At 41.5% G+C, this 14,999-nt stretch overlaps 1 protein-coding gene across 2 annotated transcripts in view; it reads right to left on the reverse strand.

The window, feature by feature from the left end:
* Positions 1 to 92: 92 nt before the first annotated feature.
* Positions 93 to 14,999, reverse strand: part of zcchc4 (zinc finger, CCHC domain containing 4) — an 85,156-nt gene continuing 70,249 nt past the window's right edge. Inside the window, exons 10-13 of one of the 2 annotated variants that reach the window (XM_068001105.1) lie at positions 12,200 to 12,275; positions 8,471 to 8,522; positions 4,745 to 4,889; positions 93 to 1,899 (exon numbers count right to left, since the gene is read on the reverse strand). In XM_068001105.1, coding sequence (XP_067857206.1) covers positions 1,701 to 1,899; positions 4,745 to 4,889; positions 8,471 to 8,522; positions 12,200 to 12,275 — 472 coding nt within the window. In that variant the 3' untranslated portion in view covers positions 93 to 1,700. Of the gene's footprint in view, positions 1,900 to 4,744; positions 4,890 to 8,470; positions 8,523 to 12,199; positions 12,276 to 14,999 lie in introns of those variants that run through there. The other variant, XM_068001280.1, reaches the window with a different exon arrangement.

A 14,999-nucleotide genomic window follows, 5' to 3' on the forward strand; every position in this document is an offset into this window, starting at 1 on the left:
CCTGATTATTAATATCTTTAGGGACCGATCAATGTTGTTTCTTACCTATTCCATAGTAGAATTTCTATTGCTACAATTTGAAGACTGCCCGTAGAAATTTTATTTAAGGTTTACTGAAAAGGGGGCGGGGGGGGGGGGAAAGAGGGTGAGAGCAACAAATGTAATCTGGACAGCCAGTAATATAGGCAATGATCACACAATGAAGAAAACAAGTCAAAGCTAAATAAACTTCAGACGCTTCAAATTAGGCCATGATGGAGGGTGGTGTAGACAGATCATAATTCAGTTATTACTCTCCTAATGTCACAGAAAGGGCTTCAATTACTGCATGTAATTAACAGTCAAGCATTTTCCTTTTGATTTAAATACCAACTTTTATGGAAGTAAAGCCATAAGCATTATGTTTGACCGTTGAAGGCAATTACTGATAGAGGGTAAAATGTGAGAAGAATGCATGGCAACAACACAGTACGACACGGCGTTACTCTGTACCTAACTCAAAGACTTCCCAATTCACGCGCAAAATGATTAAAGTAAAAAATATTGTAAATCACAAGCTTAACCCTAATAAATCACAGCCAGATATTTCACATACATCATAACTGGTCCGATAGTTTGTACGTTTAGTAATATTCCTAATGGAGAGACCAGCATCCTGCTATTGTTTTTTTAATTAACAAGTTCCTCAGTTGTAACAATAAATGATTTACAGCTCAGAAAAGAAAAGAACAAAGCAGTGATTTCCAATCCACAGGATATATCGTCTGTTAGAAAGAAGTATTTTCTATTTGCAATTTAAGATGTCTCTTAAGCACTGAGTGAGCAACTTAGATTCCATTTACCTTTAAGTTGATGTGGTCGCTTTGATATTTTTCAAGTGAGTTATTTTGTTTAAACTTGAAACAGTACTACACAGGGTCAAATATTTGAACGCAACATTAATATCTAAAGAAAAAAACATGAAAGCAATTTGTCTGCTCCTCCTCCAAAGTCAAATGCAATCTCGCCAAACTCAAATTAATTGAATAGACCAAGTACAAACAAAATCTATGAATATTTGGCCTCAGTATCCTCTTAGGATAGTGAGTTAGGGAGTACACGACAATGTCAATTACTATTCAACCTGCCCTATTTACAGTGAAGCCAAAACTAAAAAAATAAAATGAATGTTTTATTGATAACTCTGCTTATGGACAAATAGTTGAAAAGATCACACTTACTTCAAAGAATTTTCCATTCAAATTAAATTAAAATATAAATTTAGAAAAATATGCTTCTAATCTAAAAGTGACATTTCAGAGCTGTTGTATTAGTAAAGTAAGAACTGTTACATTCAGATATTTTACAATCTAGACTTGAAGCCACTCAGATTTTTACACCAATGGAAGAACATAATAAATGATGGTAATTTTAGATCTCTGCTAGCATTTCCAAGGTCTTTTAAATTATTTTTACACAAGTGCTCTCAGGCATGTTTATGCAGTACCACTTCCAGATTCGCTGTGACCGAGTATTGTGTCCGACATTTATAGCAAACAAGGCACTAACAAGGGAAAGAACTGTGGGGAAAGTAGTGTTGGAGGTGCTGTGCAAAGATGCACCTCACCGACAATCTCAATGATTTAAAAGATTCACCATGAAAAAGGTTTACTGTTCTAGCAAAGTCAGAAACTAGGCAGTGTTCATCCAGGAAATTCTCATCATCTAGCACTGCACAAAGTTTGTCCCCTACGTTGCCGTTTGTTCTTTCGCTTCAGTTTTCTTTTTGATTTCCCGGTTGCCCATTTGATAGTTTCCTTCTTTCCTGTACTCGTTTTTTGGGCTTGTTTTTTAGATTTTTTTACAGCGGTCCTTTTATCCATCTCTGAAATTTTTCGTTTACGTGGTTTTGCCTTTTCACTGCATAGAGAAAATAAATCATAAATTATCTAATAGCTTTAATAAATTCTAAATTGTAGTACTTGGCATGGTGCTTAGGAAATCCAACACGCTGTGCCACATGATGGTAGGGTGCATGTCTGCAGTTGTTAGTGCACCCAAGGTGAATCAAGAGGAAGTTGTTAAGCACATATCAGATACTTTCTATAGAGAGGGAGAAGGCAGGTGAACCACCTTGCACCAGCTGCACAACGGCAACACTGGCAAAGCCATGGGAGAAAGTCATCTGCCAGCTTTCTCAGTCATACAATGGCACACTTGCTGAAAATCAAAAAGTTGCTTTTTTAAAAAAAAATATTTTCACCTGAATTGGCTTTATACTGGTTATATACATTTCTTTACTCAGTTCTAACCAATCAAAGAAAACATAGAATTACATAGAAATAGGTCATTTGGCCCAACAGGTCCATGCCATAGTTGATGCTCCACACGAGCCTCCTCCCTCCCTTTTTCATCTAACCCCATCAACATATCCTTCTATTTCTTTCTCCCTCATGTGTTTATCTAGCTTCCCCTTAAACACATCTATGCTGGTCAACTACTCCTTGTGGTAGCGAGTTCCACATTCTAACCACTCTCTGGGTAAAGAAGTTTCTCCTGAATTACCTATTGGATTTATTAGTGACTATCTTATATTTATGGCCCCTATTTCTGGTCTTCCCCGCAAGTGGAAACATCTTCTCTACATCCACCCTGTCAAACCCTTTCATAATCTTAAAGATCTCGATCAGGTCACCCTCAGTCTTCTCTTTTCTAGAGAAAAGAGCCTTTCCTGATAGGTATAACCTCTCAGCTCTGGTATCATCCTAGTAAATCTTTTTAGCACCTTCTCCAGTGCCTCTAGATCCTCTTTATAATATGTAGACCAGATCTGTGCACAGTACTCCCAAGTGTGGTCTAACCAAGGTTCTCTACAAGTTTAACATAACTTCCCTGCTAGTCAATTCTATCCCTCTAGAAATGAACCCAAGCGCTTTGATTACTTTTTTTTGTGTAGCCTTATTAACCTGCGTTGCTACTTTTAGTGATTTGTGTATCTGTACCCCCAGCTCCCTCTGTTCCTCTATCCCATTTAGACTCTTATTTTCCAAGGAGTATGTGGCCTCCTTATTCTTCCTACTAAAATGTACCACTTCAACACTTATCTATATTGAAATTTATTTGTCAATTACACACCTATTCTGCGAGTTTAATAATGTTTTCCTGTATTGTGTCGTAGTCCTCCTCAACTATACCCCCAATTAGGTGTCATCTGCAAATTTTGAAATTGTACTTCCAGTTCCCAAGTCCAAATCGTTTATGAAAATCGTTAACAACAGTGGAACACCACTTCCCACTTCATCACGTTTAGGTGTCCATTATTATAACTCAGTAGTAACAGGGTTTTAATAATGAAGAATTTTAACAATCCTAAGTCACAATGGGATAAGATATGTAGGAAAAATTGAGGATGAGATTTATAGACAATTTAGAGAGGTTTGCAGTAGTAACAGAATTGTAATAATGCGGGAAATTAACTGTGCTAAGGTAGACTGCAATAAGGAAAAGTTTGTGGTCAAAATGGGGAAGGATTTCTAGAATGGACCCAGGACTTCCTAGATCAGTATGTTGCATGTCCAAGTGCTAGATCTGAATCTGGGTAACAAAGCAGAATAAGTAAGCAATCTGAAAGCAGAGCACTTGGGAACTAGCTCAGAGTTGAAAGAAGACTGGTGGATAAAAGGATATATAAAGAATGGGTAAGATTACCTAGAGACTAAGGTGGCCATCTTGTACTTGAGCATGGTGAATAGTGGAGAATAGTGGAGATGATTAATAAGTATTTCATGTTAGGTTTGTCTGTATTTTTTTTAGAAAAAGAACGTGGGCCTATAGGACTAACCGAAGAGGATGTGGAAGAACCACTACTGGAGATAAATATTCAGAAGGAAACTTCATTAAAAAATTAAATTAATGGAACTAAAAAAAAGTCTCCCGGTTCTGATGGAAGCATTAAACATAATTTTCCAAAAATCCTTGGAGACTGGGATTGTGTCAAAAGTGGCAACTGTTACAACCCTGTTCAGGAAATCTAAAAGTGATAAACCCAAGAAATTAAAAGCCAGTTGTGGTTAGTGGACATTTAGAAATTATGGGTTAATCAGGGATAGTCAACACGGATTTGTAAAGGGCAGATAGTGTTTGACTAATTTCACAGATAAAGGATAGTGTATGAATGGATTTTCAGAAGGTACTTGATAAATGGTCACGTAAGGAACTTGTTATAAAAATGAAGGTATGTTGTATTAAAGGAAATTACATGCATGGATAAAAGAAAAGATAGGGGATAGAAAGCCAGAAGTAGGGATAAATGGGTATTCATCGGATTGATTGGACGCGGATAGTGTTGTGTCCCGGACATTTCTTGGGTCCTCTTTTGTTTTCCGTTTATATAAATAATTTAGAATTAGGAACAAGGAGAAGGATATAGACGTTTGCTGATTAAAGTAAATTACAAGATATGACAAACTGCGAGGAAGAATGAAGGACATTAGAGGAGGACAGACACAGACATAGGTTAGTGGAGTGGGTCTAATAAGCAGCAAAGATATTGGGATTAGTAAACCATATGCTCAAATTGTTGCTGCAAGTTGCCAAATTCTTTTTTAAAAAAGAGACAACACTTGATGATTTCCCACATCCCAATCAGGCCTTGTCATTTGATTGTGGTGACTGGGACAACAGGGAAGAATTTAACATAAATGGTTCAAAATGGTGATTGACATTCATTTAAATAGTTAAGCTTTTATATCAAATGATAACTCACATGATGGCCCTGTTTGGGAACGCTGTGTTAGGACACTCTCTGCGCTTGTGCTCAGTGCTGCCGCAGGTAAAGCATCCGCCTCCAGCCGTCCCACAAGAGTGCTCCCGCAGGGCACAACGACCGCAGATGTCACAGTGAACCCAGGCTGGAAAAACAAAATTGTTTGTTAGATCAATATCATTCTATACTTTAATGGCTTTAAAATAGAAAGTGGCATTGTTTTGACAGCACAGACAATGCCATGTTTTAATTTTGAAACAATTATAAACAAATGTTAATGGGAATCAGGGGGAAAACTCTCCAGTGGCTGGAGACATAGCTAGCACAAAGGAAGATGGTAGTGATTGTTGGAGGCCAATCATCTCAGCCCCAGGGCATTGCTGCAGGAGTTCCTCAGGGCAGTGTCCTAGGCCCAACCATCTTTAGCTGCTTCATCAATGACCTTCCCTCCATCATAAGGTCAGAAATGGGGATGTTCGCTGATGATTGCACAGTGTTCAGTTCCATTCACAACCCCTCAAATAATGAAGCAGTCCGAGCCCACATGCAGCAAGACCTGGACAACACCTGGCTCATAAGTGGCAAGTAACATTTGTGCCAGACAAGTGCCAGGCAATGACCATCTCCAACAAAAGAGAGTCTAACCACCTCCCCTTGACATTCAACAGCATTACCATCGCCGAATCCCCCACCATCAACATCTTGGGGGGGTCACCATTGACCAGAAACTTAACTGGACAAGCCATATAAATACTGTGGCTACAAGAGCAGGTCAGAGGCTGGGTATTCTGCGGCGAGTGACTCACCTCCTGACTCCCCAAAGCCTTTCCACCATCTACAAGGCACAAGTCAGGAGTGTGATGGAATACTCTCCACTTGCCTGGATGAGTGCAGCTCCAACAACACTCAAGAAGCTCAACACCATCCAGGACAAAGCAGCCCGCTTGATTGGCACCCCATCCACCACCCTAAACATTCACTCCCTTCACCACCGGCGCACTGTGACTGCAGTGTGTACCATCCACAGGATGCACTGCAGCAACTCGCCAAGGCTTCTTTGACAGCACCTCCCAAACCCGCGACCTCTACCACCTAGAAGGACGAGCAGCAGGTACATGGGAACAACACCACCTGCACGTTCCCCTCCAAGTCACACACCATCCAGACTTGGAAATATATCGCCGTTCCTTCATCGTGGCTGGGTCAAAATCCTGGAACTCCCTTCCTCACAGCACTGTGGGAGAACCTTCACCACATGGACTGCAGCGGTTCAAGAAGGTGCCACACCACCACCTTCTCAAGAGCAATTAGGGATGGGCAATAAATGCCAGCCTCACCAGCGACGCCCACATCCCATGAACGAATATAAAAAAAAATAATAGATGCAAACTAGTTTAATAAGTTCCTGCTTTTCACAATGGAAATTGTTTTAATGTAGGAAGCCAAACTCTGTGGGCATAATTATAGCCCGGGGACGGGGGTGGAATTCCTGTCAGGAAACCCGGAAGGTTGGCTGGCTCTCAGTCGGACAGGAGAAGTGCCAGGAAGAGGACGCGATCAGGTAAGTGTTAGACTGGGGATTGGGGGTAGTGGTCAGTCATTGGGGGACCGGTTATTGGGTGGGGGGGGGGGGGCGAGGAGATGGAGTGTCAGTTATCGGAGGGTGGGGGGTGGAATATCAGGGGTCGCTGCAGGTACGCTTGTTGGGCCTGGGGGAAGCACTCCTGATCCTCCAGGCCCACAAGCTGTGCTATAAAGGCACTCACCTGCAGTTTCGGGTCTTCTCGCCTCCTCTCACGTGGCATGAAGGAGAAGGCCCGGGAATCCCGGCCCCCAGGGGCTAAAATCAAAAAAGCTTTGAAAATGGAGGCCCGCAGCCTCTTTAAAAGCTTTTAATGCCTGACCTGGCTCCTGGGAGTGGGTTGGTTGCCAGTCCCTCGTCCCACCCCGAGAAAACCAGAAATGAGCAGGTTGAGGGCAGGTTTTAGATTTTTGCCATTTTTGCTGCCCCCCCCCCCCCCCCATCCACCCGTTTTTCCAGGCTAAAATCATGCCCTGTATTTGTAACTTTCATCTGTGGTAATAGCATGAAAAACATTAACCTGGGACTTTCCTTTGCAAATTTCAAAATAGATACATTTGTCATTATAACATTTAATTTGTAAATAAAACTCTTTATAAGTATTATATTGAAAATAAAGTGTTTGCAACACCAATGGCCTCCACTCCAAAGTATCCTTTTACATTAATTCCAGCTAGCAATACCACGGTCTTGGTTTTTAACTGAATCAAACCCAACATTTAAAGGAAAATTGGCTCTCAAACAAGAATATCCCTAGCATGATTTCATTTGTCATTTTGGGCTAGGATAGACCATCACAATCCGCCACTTTCCACTCGCATCACAATATTCCACATCCTACTGATTGGAATAATTAGAGAAGACTCTAATTACTCACATTCAGTTTGAGAGTGATGTACTTAAGTCCAAAACTAGAGTCTTAAACTTAAATAAAGTCAATTACATAGGTATGAGGGGATTGTTGGCTAAGGTAGATTGGGAAATTAAATTAAAGGGTATGATGGTTGAAAAGCAATGGCAAACATTTAAAGAAATATTTCAATATTCTCAACAAATATACATTCCATTGAGAAATAAAAACTCCACGGGAAAAGTGATCCATCCGTGGCTAACTAAAGAAGTTAAGGATAGAATCAGATTAAAAGAAGAGGCCTATTATGTTGTGAAGAAAAATAGTAAGCCTGAGGATTGGGAGAGTTTTAGAAACCAGCAAAGGACGACCAAAAAATTGATATAAAGAGAGAAAATAGAATATGAAAGTAAACTAGCAAGAAATATAAAAACAGATTGTAAGAGCTTCTATAAGTATGTAAAAAGGAAGAGAGTAGCAAAAATTAAAGGCTGAGACAGGAGAAATTATAATGGGGAATCAGGAAATGGAAGATGCAATAAACAAATATTTTGTATCGATCTTCACAGTAGAAGACACAAAAAACATATCAGAAATAGTGAGGAACCAAGGGGTCAATGAGAGTGAGGAACTTAAAGTAATTATCAGTAGAGAAAAAGTACTCGAGAAACTAATGGGACTAAAAGCCGATAAATCCCCTGGACCTGATGGCCTACATCCGAGGGTTCTAAAAGAGATGGCTGCAGAGATAGTGGATGCATTGGTTTTGATCTTCCAAAATTCCCTAGATTCTAGAACAGTCCCCTCCAAGTCATACACCATCGTGATTTGAACATATATTGCCATTCCTTCATTGTCACTGGGTCAAAATCTCAGGACTCCCCACGTAACAGCATTGTGGGAGCACCTTTACCACAAGGACTGCAGCGGTTCAAGGAGAAGGCCCACCACCACTTTCTCGGGGCAACTAAGGAGGGACAATAAATATCACCTTGCCAGCGTCACCCACATCCCAAAGACAAATAAGTTAAAAAGATAAACCTACAAGGATTGATTAAAAAAAGGTCAAAATTTAGTCTGAAACAATATCAAACCACTTAATAAAAAGAAACAAACTGAGCAGAATTATTCTTAGCAGAAGTCAAACAATTTCTTCCTGAGCCAGACAATACCTAACTTGCTAGTATCGTCACTTTTGTAGATTAAACATTCTTCTGCTTGGACGGACAGTAAACCTATTAAATAGACTCAGTGAACATTAATACACTAGAACTGGTTAATGGGTTCTACTCACATGGTTTTACACACTTGTTGCAGGTCTGACAGTGTTTCCACTGCCTGCCATCCTATTAGGAATATAAAACAGTGTTAATCCAAATCAGAAACTTTAGAAAAATAAATTCTAGAACATATTATTAGAGGTTATCATTTAAGTTGAAGAGCTGATTTTCCCCACCTACAGAATTGACAGAGATGATAAAATAACATGACTAAGTATGGTCCTTCAAGTGCACTAGTTCCATGCTAGATCTCTACTTGGTAATAAAGGCATTGTTCCAACCACAGCCAACTAAAGACCATGCCATCCACATTTCTGTTGTTTTGAGGAATTTTTTTGGAGGCGATTCCTTATCCTACGAGCCCCAATCAAAGTGACTGCCAACTATTCCAAAACTTCTCCTGTGCCATTCTGTAGACAGGAGCTAGAAGGGAGACAACTGTGTCATAGAGTGACTTTCCTGATTTTCTCTCCCTTTTACGATTAAAATCACTCAAGAGATGGTACTCAGTAAAATAATGGGACTCAAGGCGGATAAATCCCCTGGACCTGATGGCTTACATCCTAGGGTCTTGAGGGAAGTGGCAGTAGGGATTGTGGATGCTTTGGTAATAATTTTCCAAAATTCTCTGGACTCAGCAAAGGTCCCGGCAGATTGGAAAATTGCTAATGTAACACCCTTATTTAAAAATAGTAGGCAGAAGGCTGGAAATTATAGACCAGTTAGCCTAACATCTGTGATGGGTAAAATTTTGGAGTCTATAATTAAGGAGACAGTAACGGGACATTTAGATAAACATAATTTAGTAGGACAAAGTCAGCATGGCTTTATGAAGGGGAAGTCATGTCTGACAAATTTGCTTGAGTTCTTTGAGGACATAACGTACAGGGTGGATAAAGGGGAACCAGTGGACGTAGTGTATTTAGACTTCCAGAAGGCAATCGACAAGGTGCCACATAAAAGATTATTGCTCAAGATAAAGAATCACTGGATTGGAGGTAATATTCTGGCATGGGTGGAGGATTGGTTATCTAACAGGAAGCAGAGAGTTGGGATAAATGGTTCATTCTCGGACTGGCAACCAGTAGCCAGTGGTGTTCCGCAGGGGTCGGTGCTGGGTCCCCAACTCTTTACAATCTATATTAACGATTTGGAGGAGGGGACCGAGTGTAACATTTCAAAGTTTGCAGATGATACAAAGATGGGAGGGAAAGTGGAGAGCGAGGAGGACATAAAAAACCTACAAGGGGATATAGACAGGCTGGGTGAGTGGGCGGAGATTTGGCAGATGCAATACAATATTGGAAAATATGAGGTTATGCACTTTGGCAGGAGAAATCAGAGAGCAAGTTATTATCTTAATGGCGAGAAACTGGAAAGTGCTGCAGTACAAAGGGATCTGGGGGTCCTAGTGCAAGAAAATCAAAAAGTTAGTATGCAGATGCAGCAGGTGATCAAGAAGGCTAACGGAATGTTGGCTTTTATTGCTAGGGGGATAGAATATAAAAACAGGGAGGTATTGCTGCAGTTATATAAGGTATTGGTGAGACCGCACCTGGAATACTGCATACAGTTTTGGTGTCCATACTTAAGAAAAGACATACTTGCTCTCGAGGCAGTACAAAGAAGGTTCACTCGGCTAATCCCAGGGATGAGGGGGTGGACATATGAGGAGAGGTTGAGTAGATTGGGACTCTACTCATTGGAGTTCAGAAGAATGAGAGGCGATCTTATTGAAACATATAAGATTGTGAAGGGGCTTGATCGGGTGGATGCGGTAAGGATGTTCCCAAGGATGGGTGAAACTAGAACTAGGGGGCATAATCTTAGAATAAGGGGCTGCTCTTTCAAAACTGAGATGAGGAGAAACTTCTTCACTCAGAGAGTAGTAGGTCTGTGGAATTTACTGCCCCAGGAAGCTGTGGAAGCTACATCATTAAATAAATTTAAAACAGAAACAGACAGTTTCCTAGAAGTAAAGGGAATTAGGGGTTACAGGGAGCGGGCAGGAAATTGGACATGAAGCTGAGTTCGAATCAGTCAAGGCCCTGTGGGTGGCGGAGCGGGCCCAGAGGCTGAGTGGCCGGGTCCTGCTCCTACTTCTTGTGTTCTTTAGATTTGAGGTTAGGATCAGATCAGCCATGATCTTATTGAATGGCGGAGCAGTCTCGAGGGGCCGATTGGCCTACTCCTGCTCCTATTTCTTATGTTCTTATGTTCTTTTTATGGAAAGCTGCTGCTTTCTGTGGTCTTTGGTGCAATCCCGATGGCAGCACTTCCAAGATGGGGAACCGAGTGTGTGGAAGATGGCAAGTACAAGTCCACAAAGGCATGGCCTGGTTGTGAGGCTATTGTGAAGTAATCTCTGCAGTGAAGAGGAACATCTCACCAGTAAGCAGAAGTAACAGTTGGCATGGAAAGCAATTTCCCAGGTTGTAAAAGTGGGGTCATGTACTCAAAGAAGCTAAAGGGTATCTGCAAAAGAGGTATCTGCCCTAAAGAAAAATTCCATGCAAATGTTAAATGGGGACTGTGGTTGACCATGATTAAACAGAGATAGTCATATATGTAGGAAGCCATTTATACCAACCAAAGTAAGCTCCAGGTATCAGATATATTTGCTTGAGTAGCTTAGTATACTTAATCAGCATGGATCCAGTAACATTTTAAGTAAATAATGAAGACTGGTCATAACTAGTTGAGCAAGCAAAAAAATGAAACATAGAAAGATCTAGGTAAAAATGATTGAAGGCTGCCCATTATTAATCATGTAACTGGCACCCTGTACCCTGGGAATGTCGAACCTTTCGTAAAACTCTGTTAACTTATCCTGCTGCATCCCAGTGCTGAATTTACCAACATGTCAAATTAGCAACCAGTTAGTGCTAGCACACAAAACTAATGCACTCACCCTTTCACTAGCTCTAATGCACAGAATTTCAGTCCCTGGTTTGTATTAACAGATTACTTTGTAAACAGTGGTGTTCAAGTGCTTAAAATTCAATAGAAATATTTGTTCTGTGGATTGTATTCTTTAAACTTGGCAAGAATAATTCAACACTGAAGAGAAGAGTATAGTGAAAGTGATGAAAACATTTTCATGGAACTGTATTGAATGAATGACTCTCCCATTTAAAGACATCACTACCCACCTATAAACACATTGCACGTAGTCAGAATGAGCAGTGAAATCCATCACACAGATCAAATGTACTAGTATCCCTTTAGAAAGCATTTAATCTCTGCATACTGGCGGCATTCATCTAGTTCAGCAGCAGGAAAACAGTTTTAGTACCGGAATCTATTTAGTGACTCATGCAGTGGGTTTCAGGTCAGGATTTGAACCTGAAGCAGTATTTGAATCACTCTTTCAAGCTGTGTTGCGGTGCAAGAATTTCAACCTGAACTAATGATTTACTCAACTTTCTCCCATTTTAAACTGTTCAGTCAAAAATGTTCTATTAGCTGACTCCCCAAGAGTGAAACTTTGTTGTTACAAACATGACTTCATTATATAAAAAGGACCAAAGTACTAAAGTGTCTAAAGTTGCTGCAAGTCAGTACTGTAACTTGCATCTAATGGCTTTTCCAAGGCAGTTATCAAAGCACATTTTAGGCACTCCTCCTGCACCATTTTGCTGAACTTACTGGAATATTTTACCAAAATTACATAAAATGTTAAATCATAAAGAAAAACAAAAATTGTCTCCAATCTGTTGTGGTGTAGGTAAAAACTTGCTTACTTTAGATGTGCAGGCCTGGCATATCTCACAGTGCCTGTTTGTTGACGATATATATCGCTGACAAAGTGAACAAAACCTAGGGGAAAACACTGGAATTTGTAAAAATGCAACTTAAAGCCAGACAAGGTGCATACATGTTTTTAAATATGAAGCTATTGCATCACCAAAACTACAAAGATTTAGTTTCTTGATTAAAGTTAACAACCAACCCATAACATAAGTAAAGACAGAAGACACAGTAACTGAAGTATATACAAAAAATGACATGTGACAGACCCAAAATCTATCCCGTTTAATCTTGTATTTTTATTATTAATTTAAGAAATAAAGCTTCCCTTCTGCTCGTTGGTTTGTTTCCCAATTATATCAGTTCAGATCAGGCCATGGTCACGTGGTACATGAGATAACGAGAACTTTTCTCTGTGAGGTTCGGAAGCTGCCGTCCTGATATTCATTACTTTGTATGGAACATAAAACACTTAAACTGCATTCCCTGATTACTCATTGGGTAAATGCCCCACAGGGTGTGGTACTACACCATTTTTTAAAATTTCAAAATACACTTTATTTCATAAAATTTAAGGATAAACACAGTTCAATGTAGATATCACAATTACAGTTCAAAGCAATACAAAACAGATCGTACACAATACGATTCCATTAGTAGAATTCAAAACACAGTACATGTCTTTTAATACACGGTGAACAATACAAGGTGGGATGGCCTTACACGGTGGTCTTTCCCCATAGAGCCTTTGTGTAGGCCGCACTTCATTTCAGTGCAGCACGTACTCCTGGACCTTGGAGTGTGCCAGTCGGCAATACTCGATTGTGGACAGCTCCTTCAGCTGGAAGACCAGCAGGTTTTGGATGGATCAAAGGGCCTCTTTCACCGAGTTGATGGTCTTCCAGCAGTAGTTGCTATCTTTTTTTTTTATTTGTTCATGGGAAGTGGGCGTCACTGGCAACGCCAGCATTTATTGCCCATCCCTAATTACCCTTGAGAAGGTGGTGGTGAGCCGCCTTTTTGAATCACTGCAGTCCATGTGGTGAAGGTTCTCCCACAGTGCTGTTAGGTAGGGAGTTCCAGGATTTTGACCCAGCAACGATGAAAGAACAGCGATATATTTCCAAGTCAGGATGGTGTGTGACTTGGAGGGGAACGTGTAGGTGGTGTTGTTCCTATGTGCCTGCTGCCCTTGTCCTTCTAGGAGGTAGAGGTCGCGGGTTTGGGAGGTGCTGTTGAAAAAGCCTTGGCGAGTTGCTGCAGTGCATCCTGTGGATGGTACACACAGCAGCCACGGTGCGCCAGTGGTGAAGGGAGTGAATGTTTAGAGTGGTGGATGGGGTACCAATCAAGCAGGCTGCTTTGTCCTGGACGGTGTCGAACTTCTTGAGTGTTGTTGGAGCTGCACTCATCCAGGCAAGTGGAGACTATTCCATCACACTCCTGACTTGCGCCTTGTAGATGGTGGAAAGGCTTTGGGGAGTTAGGAGGTGAGTCACTTGCCACAGATTACCCAGCCTCTGACCTGCTCTTGTAGCCACAGTATTTATATGGCTGGTCCAGTTAAGTTTCTGGTCAATGGTGACCCCCAGGATGTTGATGGTGGGGGATTCGGCGATGGTAATGCCGTTGAATGTCGTGGGGAGGTGGTAGACTCTCTCTTGTTGCAGATGGTCATTGCCTGGCACTTGTCTGGCGCGAATGTTACTTGCCACTTATCAGCTCAAGCCTGGATGTTGTCCAGGTCTTGCTGCATGCGGGCACGGACTGCTTCATTATCTGAGGGGTTGCGAATGGAACTGAACACTGTGCAATAATCAGCGAGCATCCCCATTTTTGACCTTATGATGGAGAGAAGGTCATTGATGAAGCAGCTGAAGATGGTTGAGTTTAGGACACTGCCCTGAGGAACTCCTGCAGCAATGTCCTGGGGCTGAGATGATTGGCCTCCAACAACCACTACCATCTTCCTTTGTGCTAGGTATGACTCCAGCCACTGGAGAGTTTTCCCCCTGATTCCCATTGACTTCAATTTTACTCGAGCTCCTTGGTGCCACACTCGGTCAAATGCTGCCTTGATGTCAAGGGCAGTCACTCTCGCCTCACCTCTGGAATTCAGCTCTTTTGTCCATGTTTGGACCAAGGCTGTAATGAGGTCAAGAGCCGAGTGGTCCTGGCAGATCCCAAACTGACCATCGGTGAGCAGGTTATTGCTGAGTAAGTGCCACTTGATAGCACTGTCGACGACACCTTCCATCACTTTGCTGATGATTGAAAGTAGACTGATGGGGCGGTAATTGGTCAGATTGGATTTGTCCTGCTTTTTGTGGACAGGACATATCTGGGCAATTTTCCACATTGTCAGGTAAATGCCAGATATGCAGCTGTACTGAAACAGTTTGGCTAGCGGCAGGGCTAGTTCTGGAACACAAGTCTTCAGCAGTACAGCCGGGATTTTGTCGGGGCCCATAGCTTTTGCTGTATCCAGTGCACTCAGCCATTTCTTGATATCACATGGAGTGAATCGAATTGGCTGAAGACTGGCTTCTGTGATGGTGGGGATAACGTGAGGAGGCCAAGATGGATCATCCACTCGGCACCTCTGGCGAAGATGGTTGCAAACGCTTCAGCCTTGTCTTTTGCACTCATGTGCTGGATTCTGCCATCATTTAGGATGGGGTTTTTTTACAGAGCCTCCTCCTCCCGTTAGTTGTTTAATTGTCCACCACCATTCACGACTGGATGTGGTAACTGCACAGCTTTGATCTGATCCGTTGGTTGTGGAATCGCTTA

The sequence above is a fragment of the Heptranchias perlo genome, chromosome 1, assembly GCF_035084215.1.
Source record: "Heptranchias perlo isolate sHepPer1 chromosome 1, sHepPer1.hap1, whole genome shotgun sequence".
In the NCBI taxonomy this organism is placed as follows: Eukaryota; Metazoa; Chordata; class Chondrichthyes; order Hexanchiformes; family Hexanchidae; genus Heptranchias; species Heptranchias perlo.